At 39.5% G+C, this 14,956-nt stretch overlaps 2 protein-coding genes across 2 annotated transcripts; both read left to right on the top strand.

The window, feature by feature from the left end:
• The first annotated feature begins 429 nt into the window (after positions 1-429).
• chmp3 (charged multivesicular body protein 3) lies at positions 430-3,355 on the top strand. The gene is made up of 6 exons (XM_031758238.2): positions 430-585; positions 1,102-1,162; positions 1,463-1,642; positions 1,764-1,885; positions 2,098-2,212; positions 2,354-3,355. Exons 1-6 carry the CDS (start codon positions 541-543, stop codon positions 2,491-2,493), a joined length of 663 nt encoding a protein of 220 aa, XP_031614098.2. The 5' UTR covers positions 430-540; the 3' UTR covers positions 2,494-3,355.
• Positions 3,356-4,783: 1,428 nt separating this feature from the next.
• On the top strand, positions 4,784-14,908 carry reep1 (receptor accessory protein 1). The gene is made up of 8 exons (XM_031758301.2): positions 4,784-4,937; positions 7,153-7,225; positions 7,337-7,413; positions 7,581-7,701; positions 8,144-8,257; positions 8,499-8,661; positions 10,056-10,309; positions 12,758-14,908. Exons 1-8 carry the CDS (start codon positions 4,906-4,908, stop codon positions 12,827-12,829), a joined length of 906 nt encoding a protein of 301 aa, XP_031614161.2. The 5' UTR covers positions 4,784-4,905; the 3' UTR covers positions 12,830-14,908.
• Positions 14,909-14,956: the final 48 nt, after the last annotated feature.

The following is a 14,956-nucleotide window of genomic DNA, read 5'->3' as shown; positions in this document are numbered from 1 at the left end:
AGAAGACAAAAATGATTTTTAGGGGTCGTTTTATATTATTATTATACTTTTCCCAATATATTATACTATTACAATGATTTTAAACTTTGACTGCAGCCTACATTGTTATGTTTTATCTTTTATGAATATAGTGTTGAATAAATAATAACAAGGTGTTTGTTATTATTTATTCAACACTATATTCATAAAAGATAAAACATAACAATATAGCAGACTCTTAAAATGATAAAGACTAAACTAAAATGAGAAGAGAGAGATTTATTTTAAAAGAAACTGTAATACCTTTCTTTTTGATTGATCCAAATGCGTTCAATTTTTTTAGGGCAAACCCATAACACGTCACTACTGAGTGTCTCGTTCGATTTCAGCTTTACTTGAACACTTGTTCTTATTTCCTTGTTGAGGACGTGAATGTTTACTCATATTCGTACTCAGCTCGGGGCGCCCCTTGCCAGAACAGGAAGTGATAGTTTAACAGGCTGTGCTAGCCAGCTAGTTCAAGTCAGATAGGTTAGCTTGCCTTTTAACACATTGTTTACGATGGGACTGTTCGGGAAATCGCAGGAGAAGCCAGCAGCTGATCTGGTAAGTACTGACTGATGGTGACCAGAACCTGTCTTTAAGAGCTGTGTAGACAAAAAGAAAAGAAAGAGAGTGGCTCTAGCTATCCTTGCTAACGTTAGCTGTCACATAGCTAGGGCTTGTCCGTCCTGTCTGTTGATACTTCAGGCTGATAATTAAGTAGTCAACAGCAGTCTAGTTAAAAAAACAACAACAACAACAAGTTTGACATTAGCTTACATAGTTGTTTTTTTTACACTATTCAAGATCACACGCTTGTATACAGTGTTCATTAACCGATTTATGCTTTCTATAGTAGTGTCCCTGTTAGCATACATGCTAATATAAGTCTTCACTGTAAACAAACCCTGGCTGTCCTCACTTTAGCCAACCTTATGAGCCATTACATATTAGCAGCTGTACTTGGCGTCTTTGTATTGTGACACCTGTGTTAAAACGAACATTACATGTACATCCACCTGTAGCTGGCCGAGAAACAGAGATCGAATCATGTTTTAATAAGATAATGTGCTTTTTCAGGTTAAAGAGTGGAATCATAAAATCAGGAAGGAAATGCGAGTGGTGGACAGACAAATTCGAGGTAAGACCACAGCCAGAGTTTGACACTTCCAGGACTGTTTACATTCAGTTTATATCACTTTCACCTAAATATCTGATAACCAAACTGAGGAGTTATAAATCTAGTGTAAGTACAGTGTATTTGAATTGTCTGATAATTGCTGTTATTTAATTATTCATCTGGAAGGTGTAAAATAATCATTTGACTCAGTAAGTCATAAAGACACCAAATTTGCTTTTTATAAATGTAATAAATATAATCAAAGACCTGATAAATTGTGTGTTGTCTGTGTAATGAAAGTGACATATAATTTGGTTTCAGATATTCAAAGAGAAGAAGAAAAAGTTAAACGATCCATCAAAGATGCTGCCAAAAAGGGACAGAAAGATGTGTGCATTGTGCTTGCGAAGGAGGTGATTCAGTCCAAACGAGCTGTCACAAAACTTCACGCTTCCAAAGCACAGATGAACTCTGTAGTTCTCAGCATGAAGAATCAGCTTGGTGAGTGTGGCAGAGCACAAGATGGGGAGGAGGGCGTACTTAGTTTGTCACTTTTCTGATGACATTGCGATTATCAATGCTCTGCTTTGTCATTGAGGAAATCTGTTTTGTGTGTTTCCAGCTGTAGCGCGTGTTGCTGGAGCAATGCAGAAGAGCACAGACGTCATGAAAGCCATGCAGAATCTAGTCAAAATCCCAGAGATCCAGGCCACCATGAGGGAGCTGTCGAAGGAGATGACGAAGGTCACAGTTTACCATGATATTATTGTTACATGATTGTTACACTGTGTCACTGATGTTGTCTGATATTTTAATTCTATTTATTTTGCTTTGTTGAATTTGAGATATTATTTTAGTTACAGTTGTGTTAAATTTTTGACCAATTTAATTGTTGTGCCAAAGAAATTTCACAACTTTTCATAGTAAAGCTAAAACTTGGCATATTTACCTTTCAGGCTGGTATCATTGAGGAAATGATGGAAGACACTTTTGAGAGCATGGAAGACGGAGAGGAGATGGAGGAAGCAGCGGAGGAGGAAGTCGACAGGATCCTCTTTGATATCACAGCAGGTGACCAAAATGAAATCACAGCTCAAAGTCACATTTTTGTTTTTGTTTGTTTTGGGGGTTTTTTAGGGAGTTTAAGTCTGAAGCACAGATCAGCTATAAAGTCAAAACACTGAAAACGCTGGTTCTGCTTTCTCTTGTCAGGTGCCCTTGGCAAAGCGCCGAACAAAGTCACAGATGCCCTGCCTGAAACGGAGCCCGCTGGAGCCACTGCGGCTTCAGATGAAGAGTCAGAGGAGGACATTGAAGAGATGCAGTCAAGATTGGCAGCCCTGAGGAGCTAAGGTGAACTGCCGCTGTGCTGCCTGTCGAAGTCAGATGGCTCACTCCGTGAAGGACAGAGACGATTCTGGTGCAGGGGTTACAGTTTTGAGTATCCTCATCGCTTCTTGGTATAAATTCACATAATCATTTGGGGTTAACATTGTGCTACAACAGTTAATTTTTCGATAGTCATCTGGTTTACTCAGCCAGAAGAAAATACGTTTTTGCTTTTTGTGTATAATTATCAAGGGTAAACCCTGGGTAAGTCTTTATTATCCAAAGTCAAGCAGAAGGGTAAGAAGGTGTACATATTGTAACTAAGAAAAGCCTGCTGTGCCTACAGTGCTTCATCATACTCTTCTTCTTCTGTCCAAAGTTATTATTGACTGGTTGTGGAGGCATTTATGATCCCAAATGCAACAGACTGAATAACTGTTGATGACAAGTCACATCAGAAATGGCCATTCAGCTGTAGTTTTAATCACTTAGGATCAAATTATTATTATTTTGTTTGTTCCGTTTACCTGTAGTTAACCTACAAAATCCAAAACACTAGAGGTGGTGGATGGGGTTCACTTTTTGTTTTCTGTACAGTCCAGTCAAAATGTGTCTGTTCTTTCTGTGGCTATACATGTTACACTGATCAGAAAACTCCACGCATACTACTTTACCTTTTTTTTTTTTTTTATGGACATCAGCAGTCAGCTCGTTAAATGTTTGACTTCATCCCCATGACTCCCTCCTAAACAGGAACAAGCAGAGGAAATAAGTTGGTTAGTTCGGAACGTATGTACTGTGGACGTACTGTGTGTATATTTTTTCTATGTCATTGGAGAAAAAAATAAATTAACTTTTAAGAATAAAGCTGACAGTTACCAGTAACTTGTCTCTGCCTGTTTCTGCTTGCAGCTTTGATCACGCTAACCTTCGTTTGTTTTTTTAACATCTCAGGTGTCTTCTTCTTATAGTAGGCCTTTTGGGATATGTGAATCAGCCAATCAGCAGGTCAGATAAAGTAGTGCACACAGTCGGTTTAATGCTGTCTGGCAGATAAAATGGCTCGACTGGCACAAAAAAACCAGCCTATATAAACAATAAAGACCTTAATGAGACTACTCCAAAGACAACAGTCTATCTAATTAAATGCAGGAGCTATGAGTCAAACTATAATAAACTTTCAGTTTCAGTTCACCCCATTTCAAACCGGCTTTTTCTTTTTTTGTTTGTTTTTGGGGTTTTTTGGTCCATTTTATTAAAATGGACAAAAGGGTCGAGTTTCTGCCAGCCACGGCCCTCCCTTGGCAGCTTTTGTTGGACCGTAACAAAACCTCGCCTGTGTGCTCTGGCTGCAGTTTGTGTGTGAAAGGCTAGACAAAGCCGAGGTACTGTAGCTCTGGTAATGCAGGTGTTCTCAGGTTTGGGACCAGGGGATAAGAATTTCGAGGATAGGCAATATCCCTGTCCTTGAGATCACTTTTTAGTTTTTATGAGGTCATTTTAATAAGGTTTGACCTTCAGTTGTAATTGTCAATTGTGAGCAAGATTACAGTCAGTACAATCTGAAATATTTGGACTCTTGCTCATTGTTTTAGGCCACACTAGCTACCGTGCATCTTCCTCAAATTCCCCAGTGTCACTTGATTTGTGCTCATTTGATTAATTGTAACATTTTCCTTTAAAAATGTTACACCATAGAATAGTAGTAACATCAGGACCCTGCATCCTGAAGTGGGCCTGTGTGTAGTTTAAAGAGCATGACGTGTTAATGGGTAACAGGTGAAAACACCATGTTCTCTTTACAGTTGTTTAATAAAGTTCTTTAATCTTTTCTTTCAAGAGTGTTCAGACTAAAATATTTGTTCCTGTCTGCAGCTCTGAGGCAGTGTGATGGATAATACTCTCTACTATTCGGACATAAACAAAACAAGCAATCAAGAAATTTACTTGTAGATAAATCGCTAATTAAAATGTTTTCGTTGCAGTAATGCATGTGTGTGTGTAGCTTCATTTAAATGACCACAAAATTATTCATTCAAACACATATCGGCCATGTACAATTACCGTATTATTCCAAGTAGGAGGTAGTTTCTGGATCTTTGAGCTTTACGGGAATTTGGTTGCAGTATTAAAAGGTAAATTTGAAAGGGATTGCAGAATACAAACGCTCAAAAGGAGCACGGAGAGGGGGAACAGGAGATATTTGTCTCCTTTGCAACCCTGCATAAAATCGACACATCCACACACCCTTGTGGGCTGTCTGCTGTCTGTGCAATGCAACACTGCCATCTATGGATAAGAGCTGTAGGCCGCTCACTGTTTATCCCGCATCACGTTGCCGCCTGTGTGCGTCCACACGCAGCCGCCTGGATGCGCCTGTCATCTGGAGGAAACTCCTCCCTGCAGACAGCGCGTCCTGTCGCCTTCCCAGCGCAATGGTCTCCTGGATCATCTCTAGACTTGTGGTGTAAGTCCTCTTTTTTTAAAAATTAATTTAAAACATTCTCTGTCATAGAGGGATATGAACAGATCGCATCGCCTGATTGTTGCAGGTGGCAAATCCAGACGCACATTAACGGTGGAGAAGCAGTGCGCTTTACAAGCCCCCGCATTTCTGCCTGACAGCCTTTTTAATCAGAATCAGACGTCAACATATAGAGCAAGTGTCGTGCTGTTCATTTCTGACTGAAAGCAGCCCGGGTTTGATGGGATTGTACTTTGTCGTTTCAGCCGGAATAAGCGCCGGGCCTGTATAGCCCTACTGTATTTCTTAACAGGCTGGCAGCGCGCAGCAGTCTGCCACTCTTTGTTTTTATCAAGTGATTTATTTTTTATTCTAGACAAAGAGATGACGTTATTGAGTGAATAATGTATTATCGTCATATGAGATGATAAAAATGAGTCAGATCCTGAAATCTGGGGGCTTCTTTCATAGCCAGAAGCCCTAAATGTCACTGAGTGGCGAGGTGTCTGAACAACAGGAGCGGTCTTTGAGTGGACCAATATTGAGTGTTGATGTCCCACATTGGAAAAAAACAAAAGGGATGGGTCAACCTTCTCAGGTTACAATGCAAGAGCATTTCATGTTATAAGAGTGGATGCATATACCCCGATGTTTTTATATCAATAGCTGCCTGTTTCCTATTATTATTAGAGTAGGTTATGGCTATTTTTTGCCTGCACAAACTATGAATCAGCACCATTGCAGACCGTGTAAAGTATACCAACAGCAGGCTCTAACCTCGAAATAGGGAAGCAATTACATTTCGATAACGAGATTTTGTTACTCTGATTGGACTGCCAGCGCTTTGGCAGCTCAAAACCTGGTTATGCAGATTCGTTTTTGGATCGGTGGCCAACAGAAAGGTTTTAGCTGCGTCGATATTTTAAGCGTCCTTGTGTTTCTGAACTCCGAGTTAGCTGGCCAGGCCCGAGCAACATGATGTGGGTCAGTAATTTGATCAGGTCGCACTTACGCAGCTGTTGCTTGGTTGTAGCACTTTCACAGAGTCCACGTCTCTGTCCGGACACCCAGCAGCACAGGTGCTTGCATAAGAGGAGGAATTTAAAGAAAAAAGACAACATATGTGAACTAATTTTACCTGAAATGACTTGACCTTATCTGTCAGCTGCCAAGCCCGTATTAGCCATGAGTAATACTTAGGCTTTACAGTTTCTGATTGACCTCATCTTTGCTGGAAACCTTTAAATGTCTACAAGAGGTCCAAAGATTAAAAAAAAAATGCACATACAAATGCTAAAGAAGAAAGAATTATTCCCAAATCTCTATATATGGATTGTTTTCATGCACAGTATACACTGCTGTGCAGAAGTCTTTAGTCACCCCTCATAATTTGCTAGGAAAATGGGAAATAGGTGCAGCGATTTATTAAAAACATGCAAATACACATGGAAATAGAGTATAGAGGAAAAAAACAGAGGCTGTGTAATACTAATAAGCTTTAAAGTAAAAATCTGGTGCGATCACTTTTATTCTTTAACGCCTCGACTCTCACAGATAAGTTTTCTTGTTGTTTCTTTATGTAGTCTTCAGAAATAGTTCTCCAAGCTTATGAAGGACATTCGAAGCTTTTCTTTGGATGTTGCCTGCATTTTGTTGTGTTTTCTATCAAATGTCTTTTGTTCTCAGCTTGTCAATTTTCCTCAAATTTTTTAAGGACACGGTGCACACCATGCTGAGAAATGACAAAGTTTCAGCTACTGGCTCTTTAGGAATCATCTTGTTGGTCCAAAAATACTATTTTATGCCTGCCAAACTGTGTTTTTACAGAAACCTGACAGCAAAGTGCCTAAAGGTATAAAATTACTTCTTCACTTAGTTGTCAGTTATGTGTAGTCACAACACTGGTTAATCCCTTGGGTTAGGTGCTCAAAGGATTCACAGGTAGTCATAGGAACCAATAGTTCCTGCGGTACAAAGACTGTACAGCAAATGAGTTAAGCAACAGCCAGTGTCCAAAGAAAACATTTAAAAGACTTTCAGAAAGCCTGGAGAATTATTGATGAAGACCACTTTAAAAATGACAAGAAAGTCTGTCACCTTGGAAACAAAACAGACTTTTCACAGCACTTTATTGTTTTTAATCATGTTAAATTGCATTAAACATGTCTTTGCTGCATGTTTTTAATGTCTGAATATTGATCGCTTTTCTGTCTTTTAGACTCGTCTTTGGTACACTATATCCTGCATACTCTTCTTATAAAGCTGTGAAGTCCAAAGATGTGAAAGAATACGTGAGTAAAATGTTTTTTAGCTTTAAAATAATAACACCATGGCGTATTCATAAATATAAATGTTTAATGTGGATTTGCATTAACAGATTTGACTTTTCTATGACATTGCAGGTGAAATGGATGATGTACTGGATAATATTTGCCCTATTTACATCTGTGGAAGTGTTTACAGACATGTTTCTTTGTTGGTAGGTGACTGCAGATGTTTTGTGTCAGTGATCGTACAGAGGCCCTCCGGGGAATATATTTCAACTCTTGTCTTGAGTCTTGTAGGGTTATCATTAACAATCTTTATGGCGGACATAAAAAAACACAAGTTATTGTGTTTTACTGCTACTCCGTGTTTTCACTGCAGGCTTCCTTTCTACTATGAACTGAAGATAGCCTTTGTGGTGTGGCTGCTATCCCCTTACACTAAAGGCTCCAGTGTGCTATACAGGAAGTTTGTTCATCCCACGCTTTCCTCAAAAGAAAAGGTGAAATCCCTTTCCTTTCTGTTGCTGTATCTTCCTTTATTTCCTCTGGTGCAGTTAAAGGAAAGGCTTAGTGGGGAAAATGTTCAGTCTAGTCTTCAAGCTAACACGCGTGGTTTTGTGTCTAATAGAACTGGAGTTTTGCGACTGTCTCAGGAACAAAAGTGCCTTTGTGCCAATTCACTTTCCCACTTAAGCTTTTAAAAATGTGTCCGCTGGACAGAGGCAAAGACATGTCACAGTCTTCTTCCATTCCTCTTTTCCTTTCCACCTTTTTCCCCCTCTGTTTGTGTGGCAGGAAACGGATAAATGAGTTTTCTGAAGATCAAAAGCCACAGAATGAAATGATGCAGTCGAGCAACACATGAAACAGCTGTCCAGCAGTTACACAATGCCAATGAGAAACATCATGTTCATGTGATTCTTTTTTTTGCTCTTTGTTTAGGACATTGATGAGTATATCTGCCAAGCAAAGGACAAAAGCTATGACACACTGGTGCATTTTGGGAGAAAAGGACTGAACGTTGCAGCCACAGCTGCAGTCATGGCTGCAACAAAGGTAATGCAGACTCTGGACATTTGTTTTGTACTGCGCTGGGGGTACGGTGCTCGGGCATTGTAAATAAGGTGTCAAGCTTGTTATTTTTGCGGCCGATCACAATCATGAAGCTTTGAACATTTGTTTTTGAAGCAGAGGACGCAGCAGATTACTGTAATGTTTGTGTATTTCACGATGCCATGTCATCCCCAGCCTGTCTCACACTGCTGCTGACACTAAAACCTAGCCTTTCCCGGTTTAGGGTCAAGGAGTTCTGTCAGACAGACTCAGGAGTTTCAGCATGCAGGATCTCTCTTCCTACCAGTCTGACCCTGTTAACAACAGCTCCGACACTACCCAGCCTGCAGCCGCACAGCACCGGACCCGACCTATGATGCGCAGCAAGTCTGAGAGCTACAACAAGGGTGAGGAGATGTGATTTCCATACTGCTTCGTGCCACCTACAGTAGCCCTGAAAACTAAATAAACAAACAACAAATAATAGTCTTATAAAGCATTATAAAAATGTAAATGAGTTAAATAGCACAACATACTGAAAAATATGGAAATATGGGCTCCATGAGCACACTGTAGGAGCCATAATGCTGCAACAGTGCCTGCCTGGTTTGTGTAACGCAGATTATCGAGGCGATATCTGTTTTCCTGTTCAAGCTCGTTTAAGCCCAAAGATATTGTTTAGTACCTCAGCTTTCCTGACTGGCCCCCTAACTTCAGCCCTACCTTCCTGTTTGGAGCAGGTCAGGCCCTCACAGGGCTAACCATCCTGTGACAAAACTCGCATGCAGCTGGAGGGATTTTGCGCCAACTTTAACAGCATGTGGAATCGGTCATTGTTTGTCCTAATTCGGTGCCGTATTTTTCAGATAATTTTAATTTTTTTCACGTAATTAAATTTAGAAGTAACAACTGTTAATATCGATGGGGTTACGGTATTATTAAACAATGAATCTTGGTAAGAGTATGTCATCGAATATTTGGTAACCAAGCTGCTGTAAACATCTGAGCCCAGGTTTGAATTTTCATTAATTCTGAGATTCTTTGTTATTGCCGACAAATCCAAGTAAAAGACCAAAACCACTACTTTCTGTGACTTAGACGTTGTCTGTTGTTCCTATTAAGGCTGCATATGTTTATATGTCTAAATAATGTCCTAAACAGCTGGGCAGTGAAGCTACTTGGATACATTTGTTGGGGACTATTTTCAGCTGTGGATTAATACACATTTGGCGAGCTGTATTTTTAGCTGCACGGTTGGTTTAGGGTGGAGTTAAAATTAATATGAATCATAATAAATGTCAGCTGGAGCTAAAATGTGGTTCATTAATGTGTTTTTTATACTTTCTGTAAAACAATGGCGCTTAAGGCACAGAGGAATCAGAAAGTTGCTTTTTTTTGGTTTTGATCTTTTTGTGAGATCATTGGATTTGCTGACAACAACAAAATCACCAAAATACAAAACTATCAAAGCTTCAACGATATTATGTTTTGTCTTCTGTTGTGGCATTATTTGACATGGAAAACAGGCTAATAAGGTTTACTCTGACTCTTAAAGTAATAGTAATAAGGACATAAGGAAGGCTAATAAGAACAGCCTTGTTATGCTTGCATTTGCTGCAGCAAATTGCTGTTTGATCTCAGCCGTACAGCATGCAGGATGATGATGCATTATGATATGAGCATTCGTAATCCCCAAACTGACCAAAATCAGCTACATCTCTTCTGTAATGACATGGGAAGCATTAGGCCTTTGATTCGTTAGTTGTTCATTCCCTGCTGCCGACCTTTTCCCACGGTACAGGGCAGGATTTTGACATGACTGAGTTTGAGGTGTTGGGGTTGGACCAGTGGGACTCCAAGGAGTTTCTGTCCCAGACTGCTTCAACTTCTGAGTCTGAGCCCACGCCCATTACACCCACTATGACACCCCAGTCCACCCCACCCTCTCTACCTCCCACTCCAGTGGCTCCGGAGCAGCCTGAGGAGGTGAGGAAAGAGGCGCAGGCAGCGTCAAGCTCTCCACAGCTCAGGCTGACTAAGCGGAAGGCTCCTGAGGTACACTGCCTTGTGAACGTGGCTGCTCAGCTGCTGTCTGATCCTAACTGCCCCTTGAGAATGGTGATTTACTCAATGATTCACTAATTTCTGCTGCTGCGTGCCTAAATAAATCATCATGGTCCAGTACCTATGCGATGGTGGAGAGCCAGATTGCTAATAGAATTTCTGCACTGATGAAACTGAATCATGCATTAACTTGGTAGAAACATTATTTAGTTTAAATGAATGCGTGATTGCAGTGACTCAGGTTTTTTTGAAAATATTAAACATTGTTGATAAATTCACACGGTTTGCCTTCCAGTGTGTTTCACCCATTTAGAATAACTTTTAGTTTTGATGTGGAAATGTTTGTGTGAAATCCCCGGAATGAACCAGCATTCATTCATAAACCTCAACATCTGGTATGTCTTTGATTGGCATTCTCAATGAACAGCTAAATAAAGCAGGATTATTAAAGGATAAAGCTGGCAGTATTTTATTTTTCAGTTGTCAGAAGATCACATGAAAAAAACAACAATGAATTGATACTACAAATGAGTGTTGCCTGGGTAAATAAAGCCTGAAAGAGCTTGTTCCTTATTCCTGTGCGACCCAAACCCTGGTAAAAACATCAGTGAGCCACAGCGCATGCGCTGAGTGACATAATGTTTCATCACAATCAACATGGGACTGTAGTTTTTTGTTGTTTTTAAGTTATTACCACATCAGTCCCCTGATACCACAAATACTCTGCTGAGAAACAAATGTGCATTTACGCCTCGAGACCTAGGACTTTTTTCCTCCCCCTCCCAATCAGTTAGTAACAGCTTCACAGATGCAAGGCCAAACTTACCTATTCATTGCTCTTCTCTAAGGTCTCGCTATTGACGAGAGACACGTGAGAAAAACAGTAAAGCATGCTTCTCTTAACCACCAGGCCAAATTCAAGTTTTAAAGACACGAGCTCTTAATTAAGCTGCATATTAAAATTATGAACAGCCTCTCAACAGTCACTAAACACTGATGTCATTTAAGCTATTCTGTGCCACATTTGATTCAACATACACTCACCAGACACTTTAAGTACCACCTTGTTCTTACCAGGTGGAGCCTCTTTTGTTTTCAGAGCTACTTTTAGTCTTCATGGCAGAGATTCAAGAAGATACTGGAAACATTCCTCAGAGATTCCAGTCCAGGTTGACATGATAGCATCACACAGTTGCTGCAGATATGTCCGCTGCATATCCATGGTGGGAATCTCCCGTTCCACCACATTTCAAAGTTGCTACGTTGGATTGAAATCTGTTGACTGTGGAGGCCAGAACAGTGAACTCACTGTCATGTTAAAGAAGCCAGCTTGAGATGATTTGAGCCTTGTGACATGCGACATTTTCCTGTTGGAAGCAGCCATCAGACGATAGGTACTGTGGTTATAAAGAGTTGATTTTAAGGGACCCATAGTATCCTATAATATACTAGGATACTGGCAGCATTTCTTCTATTGTCCAATTTTTTGAGCCTGTGGAAATTGCAGCCTCAGTTCCCTGTTCTTAGCAGGAGTGGCACCTGAAGTGATCTTTTGCTCTTGTGTGTTCAGAGAAGCTCTTCTGCATAAACTTAGTTGCAAAGAGCAGTAATCATGCTTAATCATGCCATGCTCCTCTGACCTCTGATATCAAAAAGGCGTTTTCACCCAGAAAACTGCCACTCACTGCATTTTTTTTCTCTTTTATAGACCATTCTCTGTAAACTCCATAGATGGCAGTGTGGGAAAATCCCAGTAGATCAGCAATTTCTGAAATACTCAGACCAGAACCATCTGGCACCAACAACCATGCCGTCACTTAAATCACTTTTCTTCACCATTCTGATGCTGAATATTCAGCAGGTCATTGTTCGTAAATGCACTGGGTTGCTGCCCTGTTATTAGCTCTTTAGATATTTGTGTTAATAAGCAGCTGAACAGGTGTCCCTAACAAAGAATTAAACACAACACATTCATAGTCATAGTGATACTCTCTTCAGTAAAAGTGTTGCACTTGGCAACCTTTGAAAGCGTTGCATGCTGTGTTTTTACCCCAGAGACAGTCTGGTCCCAGTACACTGAGCTGATAGGGGTTAATCCACAGTAGAAGATTATTCACTATTACAATGTTTACTCCTCTTTTGTAATGTTTCAAAATATTTACAGTACATTTTTTTAAATTGCCGTCTGCTCCTTAAAAGGAATTAAAGTAAATATTTGCAATCTCTTCTCCTGTTAATGACTTCTGTAGAAATAAACAGGCTTTGGTCTGAGAGGCAAATTGGAAAAACAGGGAAACCGTTTCTTAGTTTTGCTTTCATCTTGACAATAAGAAAAATACGAAATAATGCCAGCCTTTATCCTTTAAATACTTTGCGACTCCTTGCAGCTACTGGCTGACTAAATTCCATCTCTCTGTTCGCTTCTCTCGTCCCTTCTAGCCTCCTCATAGAGTCTTAAGGCCTCTCACAAGATCCAGGAGTGCTCTTTCTTCGAACAATGAAGCCATGTGAAACTGTCCTCAAGATTACTCCAGCTGCCTTTGCTGCAAGAAGTTAAAACAAAAATACTGAATGGCCAAAAGCTACATGACTGAAGCAGCCCTGCTTTGGAATAAGGTATTACCAAAGTGACCTATGATGACCCCTCTATATACAGCATATAGCAAGTGACTCATGATTTAAAATGTTGAGGTAGGAGAAATGAGTGAATGGGCGCCATGCCGAGAAGACACTTTGAGTTTGTTGGTTATTGAATATGTATTTATGTACAGGTTTATGTGTACTTCATCTTTATGATTTCTTTGTTTTTAATCTATCAAGTCTGGACAGGCAAATGCATGTGTGTCTTCCCAGGCATTAGTCTGCTGTTATTAAACAGAATGTACTGTCACTGAACATTACAGCGGGCACAGTGAGCAAGAGAATGTGATAGAAGCCAAGGATCAACAGCAGAGACCGGGCTGTTTTTACCCACGTGGAATAATTTTTCTCTGGAGAGCAGCTTTTCTGCACTTCAATAATTATCACAACAAAGTATTAATAAATCAATCAGTTATCCAAGCGAAGATCAAGCAAGGACTGACAGACGCGATTCTGTTTATTACCTCTCTCTTAAAGCCTTAAAAAAAGAGATAGCAAAGACTTAAATGTCGCATTTCCAACAGTGTTCTTATTAATATGCACTAGGTTTAGAATAGAAATCACTGCCCTCAATAATCTCAAATAGCTGAATAAATAAATAAATATAAGTCACTGAACACCACCATCAATCACTTTGATTATTGTGCGTTTCTTCGGTGGTAAATAGTTTTTTTGTGTAACAAAAAACAACACGTGCATCACAGATTTAAAAAAGAAAGAAAGAAAAGAGAAGAAAACTCATTACATAAGACGTTTCCTTAGTGGAGCTGACTGTTTTTGACAATCTGTTTAGTTTCTAAGCATGTTCTGTCATTCTTTTGGCAGTTTTTAGTGCAATTAGGATTAAGTCACTTTTCTGCTGTAGCAAGAGTAGGATACTACATGGTTAAACATTAACTGTATATGAACATGGTTCTTTTTTCTTTTTATTTACATGTTTAAAATCACTGTGCAATGTTCTGCTGTGAACTGAGCAACTCTAAGCCCGACTCTCGTTACCGTTATTTGCTTCCGTTGTTATTTAGAAAATCACGAGAGTGACTTTAGTGGTTTTTCAGGTTTACAACCTCTATGAATTAGCAGTGCGTGGTGAAGCGTTGTTTGTTTTCATCCTGAACTTTACTCGCGGAGCCTGAACCTCGGCGATGTTCTACACAAAGTATCACTGTGCTGGTTGTCGATTGACAGGATTAGCCCAGTAGATTTCTAACTTTCCTCTATGTATCTGTATCATTTAAGGTGGGTTTGAAACAAAAAGCTTCTCAGGTACAACTGTTCTGTTTACACGTCACTCACTCTGATGTTGTAGATACACTTATTATGCACATAAAATGCTCTTTAAACGGATAAACGGTTAAAAAAAATGGGGGGGTGGAAGGGGGGAGAATCAAATGATATGTTTAAGCATTAGTAGTATCTGTGGTAGTGTTGGAGGTGATTTCTTTGAAATTCATTCAAAGCAAAACAGGAAAAAAACATGTTACAAAGTTGCAGATCTGTATACTTGTGTGTAGATCGATGAAGTCATCATTGCATGATGTTTTGTTATTAATTTGTATGAGAATTTGATTTCTTAAGTGCTTTTGTGTGAAGCTGTGGGCCTCTTCAGATGCCTTGCTGGTAAACATTTTCTTCTTTAGTTGATTTATAAAAAGAAAAAGAAATGTTATGGCTATCAGTTGGTTAAATATATATACACGCATACAAACATGTCTTATTAACTGGTAAATTAGCCACTTAACACTTTATTCAGTGGGAGACACGCAAGTCATTGTACTAACGTATCCTCAGATTTTTTTTTCTGGCAGGCCAGAATGTCAAGTTAAACTTAATTGTGAATTATGAAATGAAAAGATGTGATGTGATGGCATATTGGTTCATGACTATCAATTTGTTTCACTCGTTTAAATATTTCTGTTGGTGAAATCAACTTAGAACCATTAAATATAAAGCAGAACTTTTCTGTGTGTCTGTTCTTTTTTCTGTTTGAAAAGAAAA

This window comes from Oreochromis aureus, linkage group 19, assembly GCF_013358895.1.
Source record: "Oreochromis aureus strain Israel breed Guangdong linkage group 19, ZZ_aureus, whole genome shotgun sequence".
Taxonomy (NCBI): Eukaryota; Metazoa; Chordata; class Actinopteri; order Cichliformes; family Cichlidae; genus Oreochromis; species Oreochromis aureus.
The sequence above is the reverse complement of the archived record's forward strand: the minus strand, read 5'-3'. Positions and strand labels throughout refer to the sequence as shown.

Excerpts from the sequence above, each read along its gene's own strand:
- reep1 (XM_031758301.2), top strand. The coding sequence starts at position 4,906 with ATGGTCTCCTGGATCATCTCTAGACTTGTGGT. Across the intron at positions 7,414-7,580 it reads ACAGACATGTTTCTTTGTTG|GCTTCCTTTCTACTATGAAC; the intron begins GTAGGTGACTGC and ends TTTTCACTGCAG. Across the intron at positions 10,310-12,757 it reads CTAAGCGGAAGGCTCCTGAG|CCTCCTCATAGAGTCTTAAG; the intron begins GTACACTGCCTT and ends CGTCCCTTCTAG.
- chmp3 (XM_031758238.2), top strand. The coding sequence starts at position 541 with ATGGGACTGTTCGGGAAATCGCAGGAGAAGCCAGCAGCTGATCTG. Across the intron at positions 1,163-1,462 it reads GGTGGACAGACAAATTCGAG|ATATTCAAAGAGAAGAAGAA; the intron begins GTAAGACCACAG and ends ATTTGGTTTCAG. Across the intron at positions 1,643-1,763 it reads CAGCATGAAGAATCAGCTTG|CTGTAGCGCGTGTTGCTGGA; the intron begins GTGAGTGTGGCA and ends GTGTGTTTCCAG.